General features: G+C 54.8%; 1 protein-coding gene across 3 annotated transcripts; it reads right to left on the reverse strand.

Moving 5' to 3' along the window:
• Window positions 1-3536: 3536 nt before the first annotated feature.
• KLHL26 (kelch like family member 26) lies at window positions 3537-23915 on the reverse strand. 3 transcript variants are annotated; one of them, XR_001878558.1, is made up of 4 exons: window positions 14328-15549; window positions 12234-12416; window positions 6319-8887; window positions 3537-5020 (listed from the first exon to the last, which is right to left on the reverse strand). XR_001878558.1 is itself a non-coding variant. In XM_017838196.1 (3 exons), the coding sequence occupies exons 1-3, from the start codon at window positions 14588-14590 to the stop codon at window positions 7306-7308; spliced, it is 2028 nt and encodes a 675-aa protein (XP_017693685.1). In that variant the 5' UTR covers window positions 14591-15549; the 3' UTR covers window positions 5375-7305. The 3 variants fall into 3 exon arrangements, 2 of the variants coding, with proteins under 2 accessions (XP_017693685.1, XP_017693686.1); XM_017838196.1 differs by lacking the exon at window positions 3537-5020 and having other exon boundaries at window positions 5375-8887; XM_017838197.1 differs by lacking the exons at window positions 3537-5020; window positions 14328-15549 and adding an exon at window positions 23857-23915 and having other exon boundaries at window positions 5376-8887.
• Window positions 23916-26092: the final 2177 nt, after the last annotated feature.

Genomic DNA, 26092 nt, shown 5'->3' on the forward strand with positions numbered 1-26092 from the left:
AGAAGAACATCCTGCAAAGTCCACAGAGTCCCCAGTTCCGAACTGAGCTCCAAACTGGGCTTCCAGCAGGGAAACATTCCCCTGTTTCCCTTGGAATTCGCCATCACTCCTTTCATTTCGGGGCCTCCTCGTTCCCAGAGGGCAAATAAAAGCACCTGAACCCCCCCTCCCCACCCCAAACCCACCCCCAGCCCAGGCAAACCCAGTCACACAGAGGTTCTGCTCCTTTTTTCTCCTTCCAGTTTCCTTCCTTTGCCATTCCCTGTGAATCCCGGAATTCCACGAGGCCAGAAAAGCGCCGAGAGAGATCAATTCTCATTCCTCCAGCTCACATCCTGTGCTGCTCCGAAATCCTCCGGCAGCCCCGCAGGGGGTTCTGTTACAGGTTGCTTTTCCCAGGCTCGGGGTTTGGCTCCGTGCCCCGGCGATGTGAGGAGTATTCCCGATGTGAGGAGTATTCCCGGGATGCCAGGGCGATGTTGGAGAGGCGGGAAAGCAGCGGCCGCTTTGTGCCTTCCCAGGGACAACACCGGGATGGGAGGCAGAGCTCTCCCCGTGTGGGGATCACCAGAGCCAGTGCTAAAAGGAAGGGTGGAATGCCCATTCCAGAGGGCAGGGATGGATGGGATGTTGGGAAGGAATTCCTCCCTGGGAGGGTGGGGAGGCCCTGGCACGGGTTGGGCAGAGAAGCTGTGGCTGCTCCATCCTTGGAAGTGTCCAAGGAGAAGAGAAGGCTCCAGGGAGAGCTGAGAGCCCCTTCCAGGGCCTGAAGGGCTCCAGGAGAGCTGGAGAGGGACTGGGGACAAGGGATGGAAGGGACAGGACACAGGGAATGGCTTCCCACTGCCAGAGGGATAGATGGGATATTGGGAAGGAATTCCTGGCTGGGAGGGTAGGGAGGGGCTGAGATGGAATTCCCAGAGAAGCTGTGGCTGCCCCATCCCTGGAAGTGTCCAAGGCCAGGTTGGAGCAACCCGGGACAGTGGGAGGTGTCCCTGCCCGTGGAACTGGATGAGCTTTAAGGTCCTTCCCAACCCAAAGCATTCCAGGATTCTGTGACACTCCCCTGGGTCACCTCCCAGAGCAAAGCCAAGCTCTGCTGTGGCCATGGCTTAGGCCAGGGGTTTAGGACAAGCTCAAAGCCTGATTATTAATAAGGTTTTAACAAGGAATAAACGGGAGTGTGAAGGAGAACTCAGTGAAGGAGAACTCGGGGTGGGGTTGGTTTTTTTTTGCAGTTCCAGGTAATTTCTGCCTGAAATCCTGATGACCATTTAAACACACTGAGGCACCTCCTGAGTTTCCATCCTTGCTGGAGCATCACTGGAGGGGATTTCTCAGCAGGAGCTCAGCAAACCCACGGGTTTTTGGGATGGTTTCCCTTTGCCCCCCACAGCCCAATGTCATTCCCACCCCACACAAACAGGGTGTGCAGGTGCTGCCCAGGTTACACCTCTGGGAGGAGATGGGGGGCAAACTTTTGCTGCCAGCAAAGCTCCAGGCTCTGCAGGGGCCTCTTGGAGAGCAGCAGAGCCACAGTCACCCACTGGGGCTCTAATTGCTGTCCTGGAAAAGCCTTGGAAGGAAGGGAACAACTTGTTTTTCCCTGTGAGAAGGGGAGGTTCTCCCCTGCTGGAGAGCTGGCCCGGGGTCAGCTTTGATGGTCACTCATGGGACAGCATTTCTGGGTTATTAATACCACAAAAAAACGGGAAAGATCACGGAAAACATGGAATCCCAGAACCCAAAAAATCCCAGAACCCAGGTTTGGGTTGGAAGGACCTTAAAGGTCACCCAGTCCCACACCCCTATCCCACCTCCCACTATCCCAGGTTGCTCCTTTCATCCAAGGTGGGCTCGAACACTTCCAGGGATGGGGCAGCCACAGCTTCTCTTGCCCACCTGAGCCAGGGCCTCGCCACCCTCCCAGGGAGGAGTTTCTTCCCAAATATCCAAGGTAAACCTCTCCTCTGCCAGTTTGATGGGGTCCCTCCTCCTTCCTCCTCCTTTCCCCCGGGACGGGACAGTGCTGACCTGGGAGCTGGAGAGCACCTCTCCCCACCCAGGGGTCAAACCTGCCCCCCTTCCCTGGGGAAGGCTCTGATTCCCTCCCTCTGGAACACCAAGCACACCCTTCTGGCAGCAGGAACTTCTCCCTCCCCTTTGAAACCCCGGGAGAGTGAAAATCCCAGTGCTGCGGACTCGGGACTGGCCAAGGGCACCTCGGGGCAAACTCCTCCCTTCCAAACCTCGGCGAAATCCAAACATTCCTTCTAAACCCCGTTGTAAAACCACCGTCCTCGAGGCACTGACAGCTGAATGCCAGCACTGACACTGCCAGGGAGCAAACCTGCACCCCCGAGGAGGATCAGGACCCCAGGCCAGGGGGAAAAGGAAGGAGGCTGCATTCAAAGCTAATAATTGCCAACTTTGCAGCCCCAGATTAGCAGCCTGATTGCAAACACGAGATAACCACGGGTAAAACACTCCTTAGGTCATTTTTCACCGTTGTGACTGACAGCCACCGAGGATAGCAAGGGATAAATTCTGCCCTGGCTGCTCCAGAGTTAACCTGGTGCAGCTCCAGTGGCTCCCAAGGCCCTGCTCCAGCTCCAGCTCGGGGCAGCCAGCACAGCCTGGCTGGCAGCCTGCACAAACAACCAAAAAAGTCGAGATTTTCAGATGTTAAGAAGCCACATAAACTAGTTCTAGCTAATTACAGGGGCCTGGGTGTGAAACAGCAACTGCAAAGCCTCAGGGACCGAGCCAAGGAGCTTTGATTTCTCTCTACAGCTTAGAAAAACCTCCTGAAAACTTCTGCTCCGACAGCTTTTCTGCTTTCCTAGAATCCCAGGATGGTTTGGGTGGGAAGGGACTTTAAAGCTCATCCAGTGCCACAGGGACACCTCCCACTATCCCAGGTTGCTCCAACCTGGCCTTGGACACTTCCAGGGATGGGACACCCTCCACTTCATCCTCGGCCTTTGTCTCAGAGCCTGAGGCTGAGGTTGCACAGCTGAACCAGCAGCTGTTTCCCAGCAGAAAGCTCATTTTGTGTTGGGTTTTGTGGAATATTCAGGGTTGGAGCAGCTGGAGTTGTACCTGCCCCACACACAAACTTCAAAACTTCTCCGTGAGGCTCCCCGGAGCTGAAATATTGAACTGAAAAGTGCCAAGTGCCTGTTCCTGAAGTTCAGTTGTTGGGTTGGAATGAGAAACAACAGCTCTGGAGGCTGTGGGATGAATCTGTGCCTACTCACCATTAAAATGCAGAGTGGAATCGAAGCTGTCTCTGTAAAAAAAAAAAAAAATCCCTCGAAGGGGAGATATTTGTGTGATGTTTATATGATCCCAGGTGAAATTCAGGAGAGCTCAGCCCTCCTTGGAAGGCAAGACCAGCCAGCTCTGCTCCCTCTGTCTCCTGACGTGCCAACACGCCCAGACTATGAATTTATCCAGCCACATCCACTTTTCCTGCTCCTTCAGCCACAAGTGATGAAATCCCATTCATTTGTGCAAGCAACTGGAAGATTTATTGTAAATAAAGTTCTGCACATTACACAACTGGCTAAAAATCATAATTAGAGCTGCACTGGGGAACATGTTTTATTTATTCTGACAGTAGTCTGGCTCCAATAATCCTTCCGTGATGAATGTCCCGAAAGTTTGCGGAGTTTCAGCAACTCCAGACCTTATCAGAGACATGGAAGTTGGGAATGCCTGACAGGGTTTGATGTGGCTTCTCGAGGTCCCTCACAGTCGTGTTACACAGCAGCGTTTTTAAATCAGCTCCAGGGGCCTGGGAGCTGCTGTGGGAGCGTCTTCGCTCCCTGGGAACCAAAGGCAGGGAAGTTTTTCCGCTGCTGTTACAACTTCCAGGGGCTGCAGCACGAGAGCTGGGCCACGTCTGGGTGAATTATCCAGGTTCTAGGATAGGGAGAAGTGACAGTGGGATTGGGAGCCGACAGACCCTCTGGAAAAGGGTCAGTGACACCATTAATAGGATGCAGACATTCCCAATCTCAAGCTGCTCTGCACCCTGCCAAGAGTTTTCCAGGGCTTCCTTTCTAGTCTTAAGCACAATTTCAGGCCCATAAAACATCAGAGAAGACAGGAGTTATTATCCCAGCCCTGACAGGAGTCCCGGGGGGGACACAGCTCTGACTGCTCCCCACCTGCTCGAGGGCATTTCCAAATGCACCGAATCAGCTTCACCCCCAGAACGTTTATTGCTGCTCTGAGACCCATAAATGACTCCGAGTGCAGTCAAACATTTATCTGGCTTTGCTCATTCCTGAGGAAAAGAGGAGCCCAGTCCACTTGCTCTCCGAGTGGGGCATCCTGGGAAGTGTTTTCTCCCATCACATGGGAAGACCCTCCTCGAGCAGTCAATTGTTGGATCAGCAAAAGCATCAAACCCATTTATTGTCAGAGGAACAGAGAGGGGATTTGCCCAGAGCCACAACTCCAGCCTTCCCAGGGGTCAACCCGAATTCACTGTCCCAAATATTTATCATCTGCAAATATTTTAGCCCCCTGCTAAATTTAGAGCAGCAGGAATATTTCTGGCTGACTCGATGAGAAACAATTATTTACGTTGCTATAAAAAGAACGTCCCAGCAGCGAAGAGCTGCGGTGCCCCAAGATCCAGAGACTCCCAGATCCCGTTCCCAGCTCCTGCTCTGCAGTGCCAGGGAGCAGGGATGTGAATCCCAGGCATGTGTGTATTAAATCCAGTTCCAGAAGGGCTCTGTGTGTCCTCCCATTGCAAAGCCACGGGAATGGACACTCAGCTTACACTTATTTTTGCAAAGCTGACCTTAAAAGTGAGGCCAAACGCGCTTTTCCGTATTTTTTTCAAGGATTCTTCTCTTCCCCCCTTTGCCCCCAACACACACACACGTACCTGAGAAGCCTGGAGTGAGGAATAAGGCTCAGTTCCCTCGGGAAGAGATGCCAGGGATGGTTCCATCAGGCGGTTCTCCAGCCAGGATGAGCTGCAGCTCACGGGAAGCACATCCTGAAAAACCCAGGGATGAGAGAACACCCAAAGCACCAGCTGCTGCCTCAGGAATCCTCTTGGTGGGAACATTCAAATAAAACAGGGCAAGAGTATTTAAGTGCTGCAGAATCCCAGAATGCTGGGATGGTACAGGACAGAAGGGACCTTAAAGTTCATCCAGTTCCATCCCAGGGACACTTCCCGCTATCCCAGGTTGCTCCAAGCCCTGCCCAACCCGGCCTTGGACACTGCCAGGGATGGGGCAGCCACAGCTTCTCTGGGCAACCTGTGCCAGGGCCTCCCCACCCTCCCAGGGAAGGATTTTGTCCTAAAATCCAACCCAACCCCCCTCTCTTTCAGGGTGAAGCCGTTGCAGGAAGGCGACGACGACAGAACGACGCGCCCGTAAGAGGATTAAGTTTGTTCTGCAAATAGGAAAGCAAGGAACACTTGCATTTGTTACCAAGCTGAGAAAGCCACCGTTTTCATAAACATATGGAAGCATTAAAAAGAAAACCCCGTCATTTTGAAACTTTGAAGCTTGACTCGAGCTCCATTTCACCCTCTCAGGGCCCGCTTGTCGCTGCCAAGCCCCTTCCTCGTGTTTCTGGCCAGACCAAAGGAACAAAGGACTGGAATTAACTGCCTGAGAGCCCAAATGCCCACTGACTTCAGCAACAACAAGGACTTTTCATCAGTTTATTATTGGCAAACCAGCAAACAGACGGGAACAGATGAAGTGATGCATCATTTGACCCGAAATTTGGAGTGCAGAGTTTCCCCCCGAGCTCACGTGCCCTCCCCGCGCCCTACCCAGGGCTGCCTCGGCTCCATCATCCCAGAAAAATCTCTTCCAGGGACTCCAAGGTGTGGAGCTCATGCTTCACCCAGACCTCTCAGTGATTCATCAGCAGAGCAGACATTACACGTTGCCACTGAAAGGTTACGGCCCGGGATTTATCTCCCAGCAGAACGCAACGGCCTCTCTGAAAGGGAGCCTGCCTGCATCCAACTCAAACATGACAGAGACACAAAACAAAGCCCTTGAAACAGAACTCCTGACAAAAGGAGAACCTTTCAATTCATTAATCAAGTTAAAGAGGAAAGATGGCTTGGAGGAAAGGGAAGTTCAGGAAGTAACAGTCCTTCGCAAAGATGACGGGAGTCGTCTTAAAAATTAATCTCTCGGATTTAAACCCCCCCCCCACGACAACAAACCCCTGCTCTGCTCAGAATTCCATCATTTTATCATGCCAGGTGTCTTATTTCCATGGCAAGGAAGAAAACCTTCGAGCTGATGACTGAGTAGCACCCACCTCCTTCGCTGCAGGAAGAGTTTGGCTGAGGGTGTGTTGGTGAGAGCAGAAAGTCCTGACCCACGGACTGCAGGAGCTCTTGGCCTCGTGGGTCAGCCCAGATGGACGATTGCAGAGCTCTTATTGCCAGGGAAGCCAAGTTTTTTGGCAGATACAAAACCAGATAATCATGCCTGTTTATACATAATCAAGCTTTCAAACATGGCTTTAGTGCTGCAAACTCTGCAGGCCCCGAGGAAGGGAGAATTTCTGGACCAGAGTGCCTGGAGGGGGCGAGGAGGGGGTGAGATCCAAGCAACGGAGACCAGAGGTGTGCAGGGCTGAGTATTCCCTTTTTCCAGGGAGGAAAAAAAGGGAAAGTCACCTTTGAAAAACGGGAATATGCTTTCACAATCCAAGCACCCGAGCTCTTGTAGCTCCCACCGTCCCTTTTATTGCTTCTGGAGGTCAGTGTGTTACACAGGTTTTGGCCGTTTGGTTTTTTTTTTGTCTGCTAAAAAAACCCCACAACGAACACAACGATTTTCCTGTTTGTTCGTTCGTTTGTTTTTTGGGAGCTGTTAATAAAAAAAAAAAAAACAAACCAAAAAAACCCAAAAAACAAGAAACACCTGATCTGTCTGAAACAGACCCCAGCGCTGAGTGAACTCCTGAGCTGCCACCGTTTGCAGCGTGGAACGCCGAGAAAAATAGAAAAATTTGGCAAAATGCTCCCCCCTCAATGGAAAAAAACCCAGAGAGGGGAGAGAAGAGCCTGTACCCCTCTCCCAGTGAACAAAGAAACAGAGAAGAGAGGGAAGAGCCTTTCCCAGCTGTGACATCTGCTCGGCGTGACCGGCTGGCGAGCGCTGCTGCCGGGCTGCGCTCGCCACGACCCCACGGGAGGAGGAGGAGGGACTCCTAAGCTGGTTTTCTCCTCCCCTCTCCCCCAAAACCGCACATTTTCGGGCAGCAAAGGGCACCACGAGGGGAGCCCAGGGCCGGCGGTCACCTCTGGCCCGGCGCCTGCGGCAGGATGACGGGAGCGCAGGCGATCCCGGCGAAGGACTCCGGGAAGTGCAAGTCCCTCTCCCACTCGTCGGTCTCGGTGTTGTAGACCTGCACGATGCTGGTGACGTTGTTCAGGTGCCAGTTGTAACCCCCCACGATGTAGATCTTCTTCTCCAGCAGGCAGCAGCCGGCCTCCGACTGCCCGGCGCGCATGGGGCTCACCGTGGTCCACTGGTCGGTCTCGGGCACGTAATACTCCACGGCCAGCACGTCGAAGCAACGGTCCACGTGGTCCATGCGCCCGCCCAGGGCGTAGATCCGGCCGTTGGCGCTGACCATGGCGTGCAGCACCCTGGGCTCGTTCATGGGCGTCTTGAACTCCCACTGGTCGGCGGCAGGGTCGTAGCAGTGCAGGGCCTTCTTGTCCTCCACGGAGATCCCGTAACCCCCCGAGATGTACAGCCTGTCCCCCACCGTGGCCCCGGCGTGGCCCCACGTCCTGCGCTTCAGGGAGCACACGTAGGTCCACTCGTTGTCCTTGGGGCAGTACTTCTCCACGGAGGCCAAGCTCCCCGAGCGGTTCCTGCCGCCCGTGGCGTACACCATGCCGCGCAGGACGTTCAGCTGGAACTGGATCCTGCTCTCCTGCATGGCCTGGATGCGCAGCCACTGGTTGAGGTGCGGGTCGTAGCGGTAGGAGACGTCCACGGCCCCCTCCCCGCTGCGGTACTGCAGCTGCTGCCCGCCCACCAGGTAGACGAAGTTGTCCAGCACGGCCACGCAGGAGTGGCTGCTGCCCACCTCCATCTCCGTGAGCTCCTTGAACTGGCGGCCGCCCGCGTCGGGCAGGCAGTAGACCTTGGCGCTGACGGTGCGGTCGTTGTCCGTGTAGGGCGTCCCGCCGAAGGTGACGAGGGACAGCACGTCGGAGCGGATGGCCGTGCGCGGGGACTGCATCTCGTGCTGCCGGAAGGGCAGGATCTGGTAGTTGAAGGCCTCCAGCAGGTACTGGCGGCACAGGACGTCCTCCACCATGATGTCCAGGGTCTGCACGCTGTCCACCAGCTCCGAGGACTTCATGAGCGGGAAGCGGATGTGGCACAGGACGCGGCTGGCGCTGGCGCGGCGCGCGGGGTCGTGCTGCAGCCAGCGCACGGCGGCGCGGAACAGGTCGATCTCGCTGCAGCTCTTCAGCTTGTTGCTCTGCAGGAAGAACACCAGGCGCTCCAGGGGCAGGTGGAGGAAATCCTCCTCCTCGGAGATCTGCAGGAAGTGCCTGAAAGTGAAGGCGTCCACGGATTCCTTCAGGGAGGAGAGGCTGAAGGTGGTGGCCATCTGCCCGATGTTGAGGCACGTCTCCACGCTCATGGCAGACTTCAGGAACTCCTCGCAGAGCTCCACGACGGGCACCATCTGGAGGAAGACGGCGGCTCCCAGCACGTCCTGGATGCAGTCGAGATCAAGAGTCACTTCGGCGCTGTAGGCGAAGTCTATGATGTGCTTCAGGCCCTTCGCAGACACACCTTTCAGCTCGATCACGTCCTGGCTGGCCTCTCTCATCCCGCCCGTGAACATTGCCCTGGAGGTCCAAGAACACAAAGGAGAAAAAAAAAAAACCCTCTTAAATAAATGATGTATCGCTTCGGGATTTTATTTTATTTAACACGCTGATTCTTTTAGGGAGGATGAGGAAGGGGAGGGGGGGATAAATCAAGGCTAAACCTCTACAAGCCAGGAGAAATTAGAGTGCAGTGGCTTATAAGGCTCGCAGTGCACCGAGGAGGAATATTCAGCTATCAGAGAAGTTTTTCAATCCCTCTGGCAGGAGGAGGAGGAGCAGAGCACAGGACAAAGCTGCAAGAAGAGGGAGAGTTCCCAGAGCAGGACATGAGCGAGTATCATGAATCCATGATATTCAACAACAGAGGATCCCACGGGATCTGCACCAGCAGAGACTGGGAGTGCACCCTAAAGGGTTTAGGTCTGCAGGGTTTGTGAGCACAGGGAAGACACCTGTGTCAGGAGGGCAGCAAGGCCTTGAGGCCCAGATCCGTTATCCCGTTATATTGCAGGGAATTAGGGAATGGGTTAAATATTGCAGGTGCAACACGTCTTACAAACAGCTTTGGCCACCCAACAGAGCCTCCCCTCCAAGGTTCCTTCCCCACACCTTAAAAAGGAGGAGCTGCAGCCCCTCCAGCAGCTCTGTCACGCTGCGGGACGACGGCAGGGGGCTGACAGGGAATCACACAAAAACAGGGAGAGAAGAGCTTTGGTTACAGCACAGCTGCAGGAACACCACTGGACCAGGCCACTGCAGAGATTAGGCCCTGGATCACCTCCTTGGGAGGCTTCTAAATTCCACAGGAAGCACATTCCACGCCAAGGACAGCGCCCACGCCTCCCTGAACCGCCCTGGCAGAGCCGCAGCTCCCGGTGCCGGGGGGCTGGGGGTGTGATGGGGGTGTAGCTGCACATCGAGGGGGGGGTTTCAGCCATTTCCATCCCGTTTCAGCAGGTTCTGTTAGGTATGGGGGGGCTCAGGGGCAAAGGTTTGCACCCTGGAGTATCCAACAAGCGGGTTCTGGGGAAGGCAGAGTCAGGGCAGGAAGAGCTGGGCCATGGGGTGACCCCGGTCCCTGCTGCTGCACACACGCCCCAGCGAGGCCACGTCCTACAAAAGACCTTAAAACTGCACATTTTGGACCGGTTTTTCCACCTTTTCCGCTGGAAAGGTAAATCCGTGGTGTCATCAGAGCCGCCTCGGGAGCTGCACCGGCTCCAAGGTGCAAGTCAGGCAGAAAAAATGCTGAACAGACCCTGCATCAACACAGGAATAAAGGAATATCTCGGGAACGCTGTCAAAAGACAGGAGTTCCAAGTTTCCCGTCCAAACCAGGCTGGAAAACCTGTCCAGCACAAACCCGAGAAATCCTAAATGACCTCAATGAGGAAATATCTGCACACGAAATCAGCTCTTCTGTAACCGAGTGACCGGGAATCCTGTTCCCAATTATTTGCCTGTGCAGCAGATGGGAGCATTCCCTTCAAATCCCTCCGTCTCCCACGTCCCGGCCCCGATCCCTCGCCCCGGAGGACACACGGACACACGTGCGTGAGCCGAACGTGCACGAGGAGAGGAGAGGAGAGCGTTGTTGTTGCTGCTGCCACGCTGAAGACAAAACCATCCACCAGAATGCAACTCCCCTAAAAAGTGTTACAATTCTAAAATGCTGATTATATAAATGCCTCGGTCTCACTCCGCCTTCCCTCCCCCTTCCCGCAGGAAAACGGGAGTGTTTTCAAAGGCTGGATTATTCTGCCGTCGTTCCCCAGGACAACCTTCCCCAGCACCACAGAAGTTCCAACAAGAAACCTGCTCAGCAGTTACAGTTCAGAGTGAAAACACCTTGGCAGCGGCCCTGCACCCAGCAGGGAGGAATAAAACAGTGCCAGTGGCATCTGGGGGGGAGAGCAGCTCCAGGATTAATTGTGGGCCTTGTTTGGGAGAGAGATAAGCTCGGGAGGTTTATGTTCCCAAAGGGAGACAGGAGGGAACTGCCCAGAAAATGGGTGTGAACGCAAGACAGACACCATCAGAGGAGCTGAGGAGATGGACAAAGGGATACCAGGGAGATGCCAAGGGACAGGGCAGTCCCTTGCTCTTGTTTACCTGCTCAGCAAACCAGTCTGGAAGGTTCCTACAGGTCAAGGGGTTGGAAGGGACCTGCGTGTCACGGGGCTGCAAACCCCGTTGGACAGCCCCTGTCCACCCCTCCTGCTGCCTGGAACAACACCCAGCTCGAGCCCTCCGAGGTTCTGAGCCTTGCCCACCCCCAGTGCCTCCAGCACGTCCCTCACTTCACCCTGCTCCTGGTGCTGCCCAAAAGGATCCCCAATTCCAAGTCATTCCGAGTCACAGAGACATTACAAAAGAGCCTGACAGAGAGAGGCATGTGAGGAGGGGCTGAGGGAGCTGGGGGGGCTCAGCCTGGAGACAAAGAGGCTCAGGGGGGACCTTCTGGCTCTGCAACTGAGGGAGCTGGGAGGGGTCGGGCTCTGTTCCCAGGGAACAAGGGACAGGATGAAGGGAAACGGCCTCAAGCTGTGCCAGGGGAGGGTCAGGCTGGACATCAGGAGGGATTTCTCCATGGAAAAGGTGCTCAGGCATTGGAAGGGGCTGCCCAGGGAGGTGGTGGAGTCCCCATCTCTGGAGGTGTTCAAGGAACCCCTGGATGTGGCACTCAGTGCTCCGGGCTGGGGGACAAGGTGGGGGTCGGGCACAGGGGGGACTCTGTGATCTTGGAGGTCTTTTCCAACCTCAGTGATTCCATGATTCTGTGACAGAGGCAAGATGGATAAATATGTATTTTCACTTAGGAGTGAATTCCCTGCTCTGCAGTTGGCTCACTCTGCATGAATTTGGCTGCAAAAACTCATCTCAGGGCTTCAGTTTTCAACCCACACGAGCTGGGACGACGCTCCTGGATCTCCTGGGGAGGTCACACCCACTCCCTGGTGCTCCCAGAGCCCCCAGCACTGCAGACACATCAGTGGTGGTTAAAGAGAACAGGAGTGTGTTTACAGTGGGCATCTCACTCCACGGGCTGAGTCATTTTGGAGCCCTCACTTCCCAGTCAGGTCAAGTAGCTCCAGGACAAAACACCTCCGACACCTGCCCAGGTGGGTTCAAGACCTGGCCTTGAACTTGTGCCTTGGCCCAGCAGCTGTAGTTGAGCAAACCTCATCTGTGTGCAGAGGGACTGATCCTGAACCTCTACCTGCCTGCCTGCAGGGAATCCCTGGGGAAAACCAAACCTGGTTCTGTGGGGCGGGATTTTTGGGAAGGTCGGGGTGGGGGAGGACGGGGAAACAGCAAACCAACGGGAAAGGTACAAATGCCTGCTTCCCTATCAGATTCTCACCTGAAATAGTCACTGCAGGCAGCCAAGACAACTTTATGAACCTGAAACACTTCATTATTTATAGTGAGGATGACATCAAGCAGCTGAGCCTGAGCTCGGAGCGAGGCCAGTCCCTGCAGCAGAGTGGTGCTGTGGCCAGGAGCAGAGAACGTGCATTTCAGGGTGCTGTTCTTGTCAGCCATGCTAAAAACAGAACAAGAGAGACAGGCTGGTGTGAAATGAAAACAGTACGTGGCATTACCTACCCGGCGTGCTGGGGGAGGCACCGCAGCGGGAGCCGGTCGGGGACGCGAATTCCCAGCCCGGCAGCCGCGCCTGGGACAGCGTGACAGCAGCACCTCACACTGGGCCCCCTTCTCCCAGCGCTAAAGAGACTTCCAGATTTCTGAGGGATGCTCTGGCACTGCTGACACCCCGACCCTGCAGCACACACGGGCTCCAGGGGCCACCCAGCCATCCCCTGGGGCCGGAACCACCACGGGACGTCGGTGTCCCCACGCTGAGCCCGCCCTGACCTCGCCTTCACCCACGACACTGAGTCACAGTTGCTTGTTCTTCTCACCACCTTCCCCTCCTGCAGCTGCTGGAGCTGCTGCCGCGGCCAAGGCCGGCCCTGCCAGCCCGGTTTGATCCTTCCCTTCTGCCTGAGCCTCAGGAGAAGAGCAAAACTATTGCACAGCCCTGGCTGCTGCAAATAACATCAACCGCTCGAGCTGCACTGTCAACAGTCCCCTCCCAGCGTAAATATTTCCTTGCTTTTCCCAACGCCTCTCGCACGTGTTCCCCAGCACACGGAGCATCATCCCGAGCTCCGCTTGGCCTCAGATGCACTTGTCGGCGGGAACGCCGCGTTCGGAGGCAGCAGGAGCCCTGCACAAGTGGAAGAGGCCGTTGGATGCTCCTCTGGAAACAACTCCAGAAACAGCTGCAGGTTCCCCGAGCCCACCAAACTGACGCCAGCAGAGGTGGGGGAATCCCAAACTCATCTGCAAATTTAACCCAGCTCCGAAGGGCTTTCCAGGGTCTTCCCTCCCGGGAAGAGAATACACCCAGGGGCCAATGTTCAGGATGGGGTTTATGGTTTCAGAAGCATCCTGCTGTTTGGTGTCTGCCTTTCAAGGGGGTATTTTATGGAAACGTGACATAAAAAAATCCCAGGGAGATTATCCCGAGTCTGGAAAGCTTCATGAGTTGCTCCCAAAGCCACGGTGGGAGAGCACACTCAGGGCTGCACTTAAAGGGTAGTATTGTTGTTATTATTATTTAGGTGGAATAAACCAGTGAAGCAAAAAAGCGAGTAGGATGCAGCGTGTCGGGGCTGTGTCATTCCAGGGTCTGCTCCAACCCTCCCTCAGAGCTCGGCTGTGTAATCTCAGTTTTGCTCCAACCCCCCCCCCCTCAGATCTTGGCTATATAATCCCAGGGTCTGCTCCAACCCTCCCTCAGAGTTTGGATGTGCAATCCCGGGGTCTGCTCCAACCCTCCCTCAGAGTTTGGATGTGCAATCCCGGGGTCTGCTCCAACCCTCCCTCAGAGTTTGGATGTGCAATCCCGGGGTCTGCTCCAACCCTCAGAGCTCCCGACCAAAACAGCAACAGCCACTGCACAATGGCCCAAACAAACCGGCGGGGTCAGGGAGGAGTCAGGGAGATGGGATAACAAAAAAGGGGGATGTAAACAATCCTCAAACAATGAGGAACAATGGACAGGGCTCGCTCCTTGCCTAACTTATCGGACTGCAATTTCCTGGAAGCTTTAAGGAGAGGCGAGCGAGGGGAAATCTGGGATGTTCATCAGAGCCGGGAGGGCAGCGCTCTGCGCCTGCAGAGGCTCTGGAGCTCGCTGGGATGCAGAGAGCAAACCTTGGCAGGCTGGTTCCAACTCCTCAGCCTTGGGAATGTGCCTCAGAATCCATCCGAGTTCCTGCTGGGATGGCTGATAATGGTCAGCTGTGCTTCTGGTAGCACAGGTCCGAAATCCCTCCCCTAAAATCGAAGTGTGCTAAAGAGTCCTGGATCAGAGCGTGGAGTATTCCTTGCTGGAATAAAAAGGATTAGCAAAAAAAGCAGTTGTTGACAAGACCTTTATCCATACTCTGTGAGCCAAGACTTGTCTGTCCACTCGGGCTCTTCCCATGGAGAAAGAGGGAAGGGCTTGGAGGGAGCGGATCCGCATCGTGTCAAACTCCTCTCACTCTCCTGCCTGGAACTTTGATCTGCTGCAGGTGAAAGGAGGAAACATCCACCACCAGCAAGGAAATGATGTTCCCTCTGGACACAGAGCACCAGACACGGAGCAAACCCACTCTGCTCCAGGTTGGACAGGTGAGATCCACCCAGACGGATCCGGGGATTCATCCAGGAATGGCAGCTCCCGAATTCACTGGAACTTCATCAGACTCCACCTCCTGCAAAAGTCCTCTCCTGGGAATTCCCTTCAGTGCTTGTTTTTATGCTGGCTTCAGATATTCCTTTTCCCAGCCTTAGGGTTTCATCCCTCCAGGAATGCTGTCACTGGATCCACAGCCCTCCCAGCACGGGTACAAACCACAGGCTTTACCTGCACAAATATTCCCCTTTCTCCTCTTCCTCAATTAACTTTTACAGGCATTGTGAACGACCAGAGTGCAAGTTTGAAGTAAAGGAGGGGTGGGCTGGTACATCTGTGTGGAATAAATGTGTTTGCATGTGAGATTCATTTCAATAGGTAACTGTGAACAGCTACTCCAGGAAAAACTCCCTGTACAAGTTCCTTTGTCTATTTACAGATATAGAATAAAAGGATCCGATGATTACACAACACTCTGAAGGGGGGGAAAAAAGGAAACCAAAAGAGAAGCATTGATAATGCTCAGTTTTCTTCAGCCTGGATTAAAAAAAAAAAGGGATTTTAAGATGAACAACATAAACTGGAAACAAAACAAAAACCACATGAAGAGAAACAGAGTGAGGGATTTACAGAAAACAAAGAGGGAGGAGGAGAGGTGAGAGAACAGCAAGGAGCAGTGTTTGCACTGCGGGGAGAAAAAAGGGATTTGTGATAAGAGCAGGCTCGGCTGGACACGGGCAGGGCAGGGAAGGAGCGTGGTGGATCCACAGCCTTGGCTCCCACTGCTGCACGGAGGGAGAAGGGGAGCAGCAGTTGGATGTCAGAGAGTGGAAAAAAAAAACCCAACAAAAACCAAAAGGAAGCCTTGAACGTGCCTCTGTGAGGCTGCCCCTGTCCCAGCCCCGATCTCACCAGGCCCCTGGACTTGTTGCTTCACAGTTTGTTAGAGCAGGAACAGCCCTGCAGACAAAACTTGGGAAGAGCTGCATCTCCTCCTCCCTTCGGAGATAAAAGCCTTTCATCACACACCAGCGAGAAAGTGTTTATTCCGCTTCCCTTTCCCAGGGAGGCAGGGCTGGAGAGCCTCTGGAATTTTCCCTGGTCGGGCGTCTTTGTCCTCGAGTGGAGGTCCTTCCCCTGCCACGGGGGTTTGTGTGGCCAGAGCATCCTTCAGCAGGGCCTCAGCACAGCCAGCTTGGAGCGGGGTCAAGCGTGTGGCTGCTCCCAAATTCATCCGTTGGAAAAATGTAAACCACCAAAAAAAAAAAAATAAAAGAAAAGAAAATAAAAATCACACCCACATCAAGGTCCCAGGGGCCTCCCAGAGATCCCAACGTGTTTACATGACTGGGGCCTCTGACACGAGTATGTTGGTATAAAGGTGGCTCTGCAGGAACAGAAATCCCACTTTTCACGTGGAAATAGCTGCAGCAGTGAAAGGGATCTTTATATCCGTGTAACTGCAGCCCTGGCACACAAGGCAGCTGGAATTCAACAGGTATTATTGATTCCCAAGGTGATGCCTTTTGGGCAGCAGCCTCAGAGGCTCTGATAACATCCCTGGTACCCCAGTTCCACACAGGGACTGCCAGGGAACGAGTAATGGGATTGAGGATTTGCCTCCAAGCCGCCGCTCTGAAGCCAGATTGCTTTCAATCCTCTCCGGTCACCGCAGGATAGAGCTCAGCATGGGGTGCTGTGGGGAAAAGCAACCCAGAACCCCAACCCCAGCACTGGAGATGTTCCAGCAAGGGTTAAGGGAGTGGTTGCAGCCAGACAGCAGGCAGGGAAGGCAAACAAGCCCTGAAATCCTCCTGCTGCTGCACCCAGGGCAGGAGCTCGCCCTCGCCCCGAGCACGCTGACCACAGGCAGCTCTCTGGGCAAGGACTGCTCCACTTCTGACCAGGAAGGCATCTGGGCACCCAAGAGGCCTCTGGAGCTGAGGGGCTGGGAGATTCGAAGGGCCACACTTCAGGAACCAGCCCAGGCCCAGAGAACACCCCAAGGAACCTCCTCCGTTCCCCGCGGCGTCACGCGGGGCCCGAGATGCGCCCGGAGCTAATGAATCACTTTTTTTACCAAATCTGCGCCCATGATTAAAAACATCAAAGCTGGAATTAAAGGCTTTAACCAGGCATGAGTTCATATTTCAGCAGCGTTTGCAACCGCTGCACAAAAAGTGGAGAGAATTAGAGCAGGACAGATTGTAACATTTCAGAGATTGAATTAAGGAGGGGGGAAAAAAAAAATCTCTTCGGCTGCTCGACTGTCTGGTCGTGTCCTTCCTCTTCTTGTGGTTCTCCTTGGAAGGAGGGGTAGTTTGGTGCTCTCTGTCTCAGTTCTATATCCCCCTTTTTGGGGGCAGGTGGTGCTCGGTAATTTTTCATCCAGGCCAAACTGGAGGGGGGTTGGCAGCATTCCCGAGCAGGGCAAACTTCCAAGAGCCCGAACTCTTCCCATAAACACGAGCTCCAGAGGTGGGACCCCAACGGGGAACGGCTGGGGGACAACACAGGAAGGAGGAAAACCAGCAGAACATTTGTGTGTGTGTTCACATCCAGCAGGGTATGGAATGGCACAGCTTTTCCACGGCTGAACAAAAAGCTTTGGGATTATTGCAAAATAGCCACCGAGGCACCTGCAAGGAATTTTTTCTGGTGGCGAGAGAAGCAGAACCACCACAAAGCTGGAGAGCAACTTTATTTAGAACGTGAAGTATGAATATTAAGGACCCTCTCTAAGAACCTTTTGACAGGCAGCATTATAGATATTTTAATAATGCAAATCATTTAATGCCTTTAGTTTCATGCCTAAGTAAAAAAAAAAAAACGCATTTAGATTCTGATTTTTAAACTACAATTAAGACACTTAAAATCAAAACAAAAGTCAAACTCCCTCAGATAAGTCACTGGTAGCCATGGTGACTGTAATATTTCAGAGCCTGAGGCTTTATATCACATGCCCAAAGGATGAAAATGAGTTTTCAGCACTTCACACTAACAAATGTGACGTTAGGGCAGAGAGGCTGAACCCTTCCCTGCGGATTTGAGACTCTTTAGTGGGACTTTTGGACGCTCCCATGGCCTTTGCACCCCCCCCACCCCTAAAAAGAGGCATCCAGAGGTTTCCTGGAAGTTTGGGGGCAAGGAAGACGAGGTGCTGCCAGGCCCTGAGGCACAAAAATACCTGCCCTGTTAACCTACTTCTGCTCCCAGCAGCAAGACTGTCACCAGCACCCATCAGCCACAGCATTTCCCAGCACTCCCCTGTCCAAATTAGCAACCACAGTAAGCACTTAATGATCAGCAACTAATTAAATATTAACACACCCGACGAAGGGGGATGTTTCCCAGAGAAACAGAATCATCCTCGGGAAAGATGCACGAGGAAAAAAAAAGGCATTTAATCGATTTCTTTGTTCCCTTTTCCACCTCCTTCCCTTAATTTCTCCTATTTCTCTCCTCTGCCTCCACTCATTTTCCACTCCTGACACCACCTCTTTCATCCAAGCAATAAATACAAGTAGAAAAGCCTGGGACTAATATTGCTATTTAAAAGTGGCAATTTGGAGCGCTCGAATAAAGGGATTATAAATGGGCCTGAGCTTCAGAAGGAGCAACACTCTGTGTGGAAATAATGGTCCTCTGGAAAATGCCTCGAGTCGAATAATAATAATAATAAAAGTTTGAAAAGTCTCCAGTCTCCGGATTTTAAGGAAACTTCACGTTCTGCGAGGGGGGAACGAGTAACGTTCGCTACTTAAAAAAGGAAAAATGGCAAAGCCCAACAGACTGAGCTTTTTGTAGTTTGCATTTCAGGGCCTGAAAACAGCACTTGGAGATGTCAGGAGGTACCTGGGTCTTTTGAAGGTGCTTTCTGGCTCTGATTCCCTCACCTGCACCCGACTTCTCCCAAGCTGGACCCAAGGAAACCCTGCAGCCCAAAGGTAAAGGCAGCGAGTTGTAGCAAGAGGTTTTTCAATTTATTTATTTTTCAAATGTTTGGTTTTTTTTTTAATACCCTTAGAAGCCCCAGACATTTGCAAATCCAGGTTTTTCCTTTCCTTTCAGAGCTGGACTCGCACAGGGCCCAGCAGACACACACACACACACACACATGAATAGATTCTGCTCCCAGGCATCAATCAGCAGGTTGTTTGCAAGCCAAAGGAGGTGGGATTTTGGGGTTTTGCACTAATAAAACTGGATGGCTGTCAAAAAGCTGGCTGGCCTGGTAAAACAGAGCTGTTGGAGCAACAAAAAAAAAACAAAAAAGCCGAGGGTGAAAGATGTGAACACATTAAACTCCGTGCCACCTCCCAGAGCTTCAACGTGAGGGACTGGGCAGTACGTGCTGTACCCAGGACAGATTGTGTAGGAGGGGGGCAAAAACCAGCATTAAAAAAACAGAATAAGATTTTTAAACTGCTTCTGTGGCAGAGACAGAGTCTGTGGTCATCTTTATGCCGGGGAAAAGCAGTTTGGGGCTGGTCGTTCGCCACCCAGAAAGAACTCTCAGGTGAGGGCACCAGCAGCATCAGGGGCTTGGAGAGGCACAAAATATCACATTCAACAGGGTTTGCCATTTCTCTTCTCTCCACCCATCTCCAGAGCTACCACAGAGGACCTTGTCCTGCACAGGGATTCTCCTCAGTCCTGCCCTAAACCTCCTGTGAGCTCCGAGCGTGGAGCAGGCGCCGGTGACACCCCTGTCACTGCCAACACCCTGCCCTGCCACACCCTCAGCCTGCCCTCCTCACAGCGACCGGGGATGGCAGGATACCCCCCACCCCCCAAACTTGACGGTGATCATACTCTTGTCAGCCCCAAAGCCTAACTCCTGTGAGCCAGGAACGAACCGAGCAAACATCAAAACCACCCGGAGCACGTCGATGCCTCTGGCAGGCACGGGCAGTGTCACAGCAGAGTGACAGCAGAGTCAGCTGCTGCTCCCCAGCTCAGCCAGGCACGCAGGGACCCCCCAGAAGGATGGGGGGGTTTGCACCACCTAAATGTGCCTGTTTGTCCTTATCCATCTCTCAGCAGAGGCTCCTTACGCACTCGATACTCCCCTGGCAGCGCTGCCTTCGACAGCTCCACGTTTCCCCACCTGACAGTCAAACCCTGCCAGGCCCCAGCTCTACGAAAAGCAAAACGTGCCTCAAAAGTGACCCAAAGACCAGAGTCACCCTTTGGTGACCCAGCGCCGGGGTTGTGGCAGCAGCCCGAGGGCTCAGCGGGCGCTCCCTGCGCCAGCCCCGCGCCTCTCCCGGCACTGCAAAGGCCGGGAGGCACCTAGTGGTGTTGGGAAGCACAGCAGAGCCACCAAGGCCACCCCAAAAGTGTCACCCGGGCCACACACGGGCACTGCTGGCCTCCTGGGTACCGCCCTGCTCTTCCCTCCACCCCCCCAGCACGGCTCCACCTTTGGGAGCAAAGCAAAGCTGATCATGGGCACGTCCATCCAAAAATCCATCCAAAAATCCATCGGGGCCTGTCTTGGCTCCTGTGTCACCTCCCCACTGGGGACGGCCCGTTTGAGCTCTGCCAGCAGCTCCAGCCGGGCACAAAGTTCCCCACACCGAGAAAACCACCCCCACCCCCGACCTTCTCCCGCACAACCGCCCCAGGCCCTTCGCTCCACACCTTTGGAAGAGCTCGGGAAAACCTCTGGCTCGGACTAGGAGGTCCTGGGAGCAGCGTCTGCCTCTGCCTGTCTCTGTGGCACCCGATTGCACGGTCTGGGCAGTGTTGCAACAAAACAGGAGTAGTTACTCACAGAGTAGGTGCTCCAGCGAGCAGCAGCGATGCGCGGACACCTCCCCTCTCCCTGCACCTCCACCCTCCGCATTATTGCCCGGGAGCAGCCAGGGAAGTCAGGCAAGAGCAACGTGAAGTGATGAAACGGCAGAGGACAGCGGCAAACCCACCACCCCTTCCATGCCAAGGAAGGAAATGGTGTTTTCCAGCAGCTGGGAGCCGAGCGCCCCGGCCCTTGGCATGGCAACACCAAATCCAGCTCAGGAATCCTCCCAGGATCAAATCTGTCCACAGCCTGCTCCTCTGAATCCTCTGCACTCACCTTCTGACAGGTTTACACCCATCCTGACATCATTATGTTCCCCAGATCCCGGGGCAGCTCCTTTCTGCACAGGCTTTGTGCCGCCCTCCCCTGAGCAGAGTCACCCCAAGGCCACCAGAAGAGCAGCAACAGCTTTTCTTAAATGTCCCCCCATTCCTCTGCAACTTCAGCATTTACCTTCCACATAAACCAGAAACTGGGAAAGCCACTTTAACCACCACCCCTTACAAAGCTACACAACACTTGGGGGTAGGGCAGGAATCTTTAATTTTGCTCTAAAATAAGACCTCCAGCTCAGGACTCTCCCAGCGTTGCAAAAGCAAAAGCAGCAAGTTATTTTTGCAGTGATTCAACCAGAGCGTAAACATTTACACCACGTCTACCAGATCTAACGACTAAATCTGTTTGAGACTCGCCATGTGGCAGAGTATGGATCATGGAAACCCCACAAAGCTCAACTTCAGCTCCAGAAGGGGAAAAAAAATACCGAGTCTGATTGAAGGCTGAAGCTTGTAGGAGACAGGAACACGAGAGCAAGGCAGACTCACAGCCCTCACACTCCCCCCCATGTGGTTTTACTCCATCCTCCTGCACATTTCTCTCCTTCCCACCGCTTTCTCAGAAGGAATCAGGTTTGGGAAGTTCAGGTCCACGTCCCCTTGATGTGAACCCAGACCTATGGACTTTATGATAAGGAAGACTTGCAGGTCTCCCTTGTCCATTCATCCTGGGTTTGACGGCAAACACAATTTTTTGGGAGGTTTGTGAAAAGTGTTTATACAACCTGGCTGCCTTCCTTCCTTGAAGGGATTATTCCCAATTATCTCTTCATCACTTTGTCTGGACACCTCAATTCATTCCCACATAAAGGCCTGCACATCCAGCATCCAGGATGGTGTTTTTCCTAGATTTTTGCCACCCTGCTTTGCACAACCCCACCTCACCAACATTGCAGCAACTTTCCTTGTTGTCTCAGGCACAGCAGCTTCTCCTGCCGAGGGTCCCGATGGGTTCCACCGTTTCCTCTCCCCGATCCCAAATCACATCCCCAGGAGCAGCACCACCACAGAGTGAATTCTGCAAGCTTGGAACTCTCCCTCTACATGATAAAGAGGGCTGGGAGTAAAATATGCAACCCATGAAATTCTACCCAAGGAGGAAGAAGGGAAAAAAAAACAAAACAACAAAACCAAACCCCAAGTTTATTTCAAAATAGAAGATTGGGGCCATTTGTTTTTCAATGCCCAGGAATGGCCTTATCTGATGCCATCAGAGAGCCTTTTGTCCCCATCTTGCACGGTCTGTTCCTTATTGAATGAAGGAGCAGGATCCCAGCAGAGAAGTTAATTTTCCTGCTCTGGGGCAGCCACGTGCTCCCTCCCGGGTAACCCGCAGCAGCCACGCGGTGGGAATTCCAAAGATGGAAATTCTGCCCATGCTGTTGGAATTACAGTGCACCACCGAAATGGCATGTGTGCAACAGCAGGAGAGGGCTCTGTCCTCTTGCCTTAGAGAGTAAATACTCATTAAGTGTCAAAAAGTCACAAGTGGAAGCACCTAACAAGGAATCACTGCCGACAGGGAATGCCCTTGAAATCCTCCTGGTGCTCTCTAGAGACAGTGCAGCACATCCAACAGCCCCCATCGGGTTTCTCCCTGTATTCCCCAATAAATCCATCTCTAAATCAGGAGGCTACCAACCAACAAGAAGCAGGATCCAAATTTCAACGGGCTTTACTTTTAAAATTAACAAAGAAAACAAACACGCGGCGATAGAGAACACGAGGGAGCTCCAGCTCGGGGAATAAAAACTGCTGCAGCTCCAGCCTGGGTGATTTATCACAGCCCTGAAACAAATTACTTCCATTTCTCAGCGCTGCACACCCGGCACTGAGAACTCCCGAGCGCTACCAACACCTGGGTGAGAGAAGTGCTGGAGTTCCTGCCTTAGAGGGAGAAAAAGGAGGTGCAGAGGCATAAAATGAGATGCCACAGGTGACGCAGCCTGGAGCTTCACGGGCCACAGGTGGTCATTAGGGGAAAAAAATTGGGATGTATCTCTAAGGTGAGAATTCTGAGAGAGCTGAACAATGACTGTGAGAGCTTCCCCTCCACATGGGTGGTTATTTCAGGAGCCAACGCTGAGGGAAGCTGAGGAGAAAGGATGCTCTGAAGCGAAGTGACAGACTGACAGTGACAGAGTAACATCCCTGAGATGGACAGCACCACTCCCTGAACAGTGTCCACAGGGACTTGGGATGGCCAGAGATGGGAAAACCCCGGGGACAGAAACTCCTCGGTGAGCAGGTACCACCTACAACACCCTCTGCATCACCCCAGCAGGTACCACATCACCCTGACAGGTACCACGGGGTGACAGGTACCACATCACCCCGACAGGTACCACGGGGTGACAGGTACCACATCACCCCAACAGGTACCACATCACCCTGACAGGTACCACAGGGTGACAGGTACCACATCACCCCGACAGGTACCACATCACCCCGACAGGTACCATGGGGTGATAGGTATCACGTCACCCTCACAGGTGTCACATCACCCCAAACAGGTACCACCTGCTCCGTGTCACCTTCAAAGGCTGAGTGACCCCGTGAGGACCAAACCCAGGGAACAGGGGTGGGGATGTCTGCAGGCTGGGGAGGGGACACCGGAGGGGACAGGGAGGGGGGCCCCAAAACGGGCCTGAAACCCCAAAAACTCGGTGTGTCTGCAACTCGCACACCTGGTGCCTCTACAAACCCGCAGAGCTGGTGGCTCCGCAGAGCCGGGGGGGGGGTCTGTCCCAGGGTGGGATTCAGAGGGTGAGATTCACCGGGTGGGATTCAGAGGGTGGGATTCTGAGGGTGAGATTCACCGGGTGGGGTTCAGAGGGTGGGATTCATAGGGTGAGATTCACCGGGTGGGATCCCCAGGGTGGGTGAACCTATTCACGCTATCTCACATTTTTGAGCCTCCCCCAACCCTCAGCCTCCCTCCTCGCACACCCGCCACGAGGAGCAGCGCCGCTGGCTCATCGCGGCCGTTCCCTTCCCCGCGGGCCCCGCTCAGGAGAACCCCCGACCCCCGGGGGAGCGGCTCCGCGGCCGCAGCGGCGCTCCAAGAGCCCGGGGGCCGGCGGAGCCCCGCGGCCCGGCCCGGCCCCGCTCCGCGGCCCCGCTGCCCGGCCTAGGCCGCGCCGGCCCCGCTCACCTGCTCGGCCGCTCCGCGCCGAACTCGGCCCCGCCGGACTCCGCCATCTCCGGGAGCCGCCGCCGGGCCCGCGCTGCGCTGGAACGGCGGGGCCGCCGCCTTCGAAGGCGCAGGAGCGGCGGGGACCGGGAGCCGCGGGCTCCGCTCCGCGCCCGCCGGGCCTGGCGCCGCCTCCGCCGCCGCCACCACCGGGGCTGTCACCGCCCCGCGGGCCCCCGGGACCGCCGTGTGGCGGCGGCGGCGGCGGCACGGCCGCGGGGGTGGCACTGCCACGGGGCTGGGGGGATGTCACCCCTGCGCGGCTGAGGGGACCCGGGGCTGTCACCTCCCACCCCATGGCTGAGGGGACCAGGGGCTGTCACCCCTCCATGGCTGAGGGGGTCTGTCACCTCCTCAGGGCTGAGGGGACCCAAGGTCCGTCACCCCTCCATGGCTGAGGGGACCAGAGATCTGTCACCTCCCCATGGCTGAGGGGACCCAGGGGCTGTCACCTCTCCATGAGTGAGGGGACCCAGGGGCTGTCACCCCTCCATGGCTGAGGGGGTCTGTCACCTCCTCATGGCTGAGGGGACCAGGGGCTGTCACCCCTCCATGGCTGAGGGGACCAGAGATCTGTCACCTCCCCATGGCTGAGGGGACCCAGGGGTGTCACCTCTCCATGAGTGAGGGGACCAGGGGCTGTCACCCCTCCATGGCTGAGGGGACCAGGGGCTGTCACCTCCTCAGGGCTGAGGGGACCCAGGGGCTGTCACCTCTCCATGAGTGAGGGGACCCAGGGGCTGTCACCCCTCCATGGCTGAGGGGGTCTGTCACCTCCTCATGGCTGAGGGGACCAGGGGCTGTCACCTCCTCAGGGCTGAGGGGACCCAGGGGCTGTCACCTCTCCATGAGTGAGGGGACCAGGGGCTGTCACCTCCTCAGGGCTGAGGGGACCCAGGGTCTGTCACCCCTCCATGGCTGAGGGGGCCCAAGGGCTGTCACCTCCCCAGGGCTGAGGGGATCTGTCACCTCCCCATGACTGAAGGGACGCGGGGTCTGTCAGCTCCCCGTGGCTGAGAGAATCCTGGAGTCTGTCACTTCTCCATGGCTGAGAGGCCTTGGGGGTCTGTCCCCATCCCTCAACTGAGGGGTCCCAGAGACTGTCACCTTCCCACAGCTGAGGGGACTTGGGGCTGTCATTGCCCCTCGACCGAGGGGTCCCCAGGGTCTGTCACCACCCCACAGGCCACCAGTGCCTTCCAGCTGGCCATTATCCGGTGGCTCTCCCACGCAGCCTGCACGGCAGAGCTTAACGCTCTCCCTCGGGGTGTCACCTGCGGCTCAAGAAGTGTCACCTGCAGGGACCACCCTGTGTGTCACCAGCCCATCCATGACTGTGGGGACAACGCCGTGGGGACAAAGCCTCCTGCCAGGCCATCTGGGCCGTTATGGACCATATTTTTCAGTCTCTGTGCAGGAGCAGCAGTACCCTCCAGAGGGTGCAGTCATGTCGCCGCAGCTCCGGCTGCACATCCCGGTGCCAAAGCCGTCTTTGCCGCCCTCATCCCCACACATGGTCGCCGTCAGAGCCCTCCCAGCTCTCCCCAAAAACGACCCCGCAGCCGAGGCTGAGCGTGGCGGGGTCCGTGTAATTTTTAAAGCCGGAGAGCATCTGGAGGGAGCGGATGGTCCAGAGGGCATTCCAGCCATCAGTGGAAATCAGGAAATTATTCGTAGCGCTGGCTCTGCCAACGACCGGGGGTAGATTTCTTTGATTTCCCATGCCTCGCTGTCCACATCTGTATAAGGGAAAGGGGGAGTTCGTACATGAGAATAAACGCACTTGGAAAGCCGTGAAAACACTCTTTCAAGTCTTGCCTGATGAAAACTTCATGTTCTGGAGCTCTTCGCTTCAAGGAGAGCAATCTGTTTCGGAGGAGAAGCTGTGTATTTTTCTTATTTAAACCTAAATCTGCTGGAGCATTAAAAATATTTGGCATTTCCACAGCACATTTCATTCCCAGCCCCAAATGCATTTTACAGACATTCATTAATTAAGCCTCGTAAAACCTTGGGGAGAAAGGGAAGCAGTGCTTATTAATTTGCTATTTGTGTTGCTGCAGCACACAGAGACCCCGATCAGGACCTTGGGGACTTGTTGTTTTAGACCTGACCTGCACAGAGGAGGAGATGTCAGCACGGGGAGAGTGGGAGAGGCTGTGGATGGATGTTCATGGTGTAAATCGTCGCCTTTCTG

The sequence above is a fragment of the Lepidothrix coronata genome, unplaced genomic scaffold (genome assembly GCF_001604755.1).
Source record: "Lepidothrix coronata isolate B3197 unplaced genomic scaffold, Lepidothrix_coronata-1.0 Scaffold327, whole genome shotgun sequence".
NCBI lineage: Eukaryota > Metazoa > Chordata > Aves > Passeriformes > Pipridae > Lepidothrix > Lepidothrix coronata.

What these genes read in the sequence shown, in the direction of transcription:
- KLHL26 (XM_017838196.1), bottom strand. Translation starts at nt 14,590, where the DNA reads ATGAATCCCCGGATCCGTCTGGGTGGATCTCACCTGTCCAACCTGGAG. An exon ending in GACAAGTCTTGGCTCACAGA is followed by an intron (nt 12,417 to 14,327) that starts GTATGGATAAAG and finishes TTCTGTTTTTAG; the next exon opens with CATGGCTGACAAGAACAGCA. An exon ending in GCCTGCAGTGACTATTTCAG is followed by an intron (nt 8,888 to 12,233) that starts GTGAGAATCTGA and finishes TTGGACCTCCAG; the next exon opens with GGCAATGTTCACGGGCGGGA.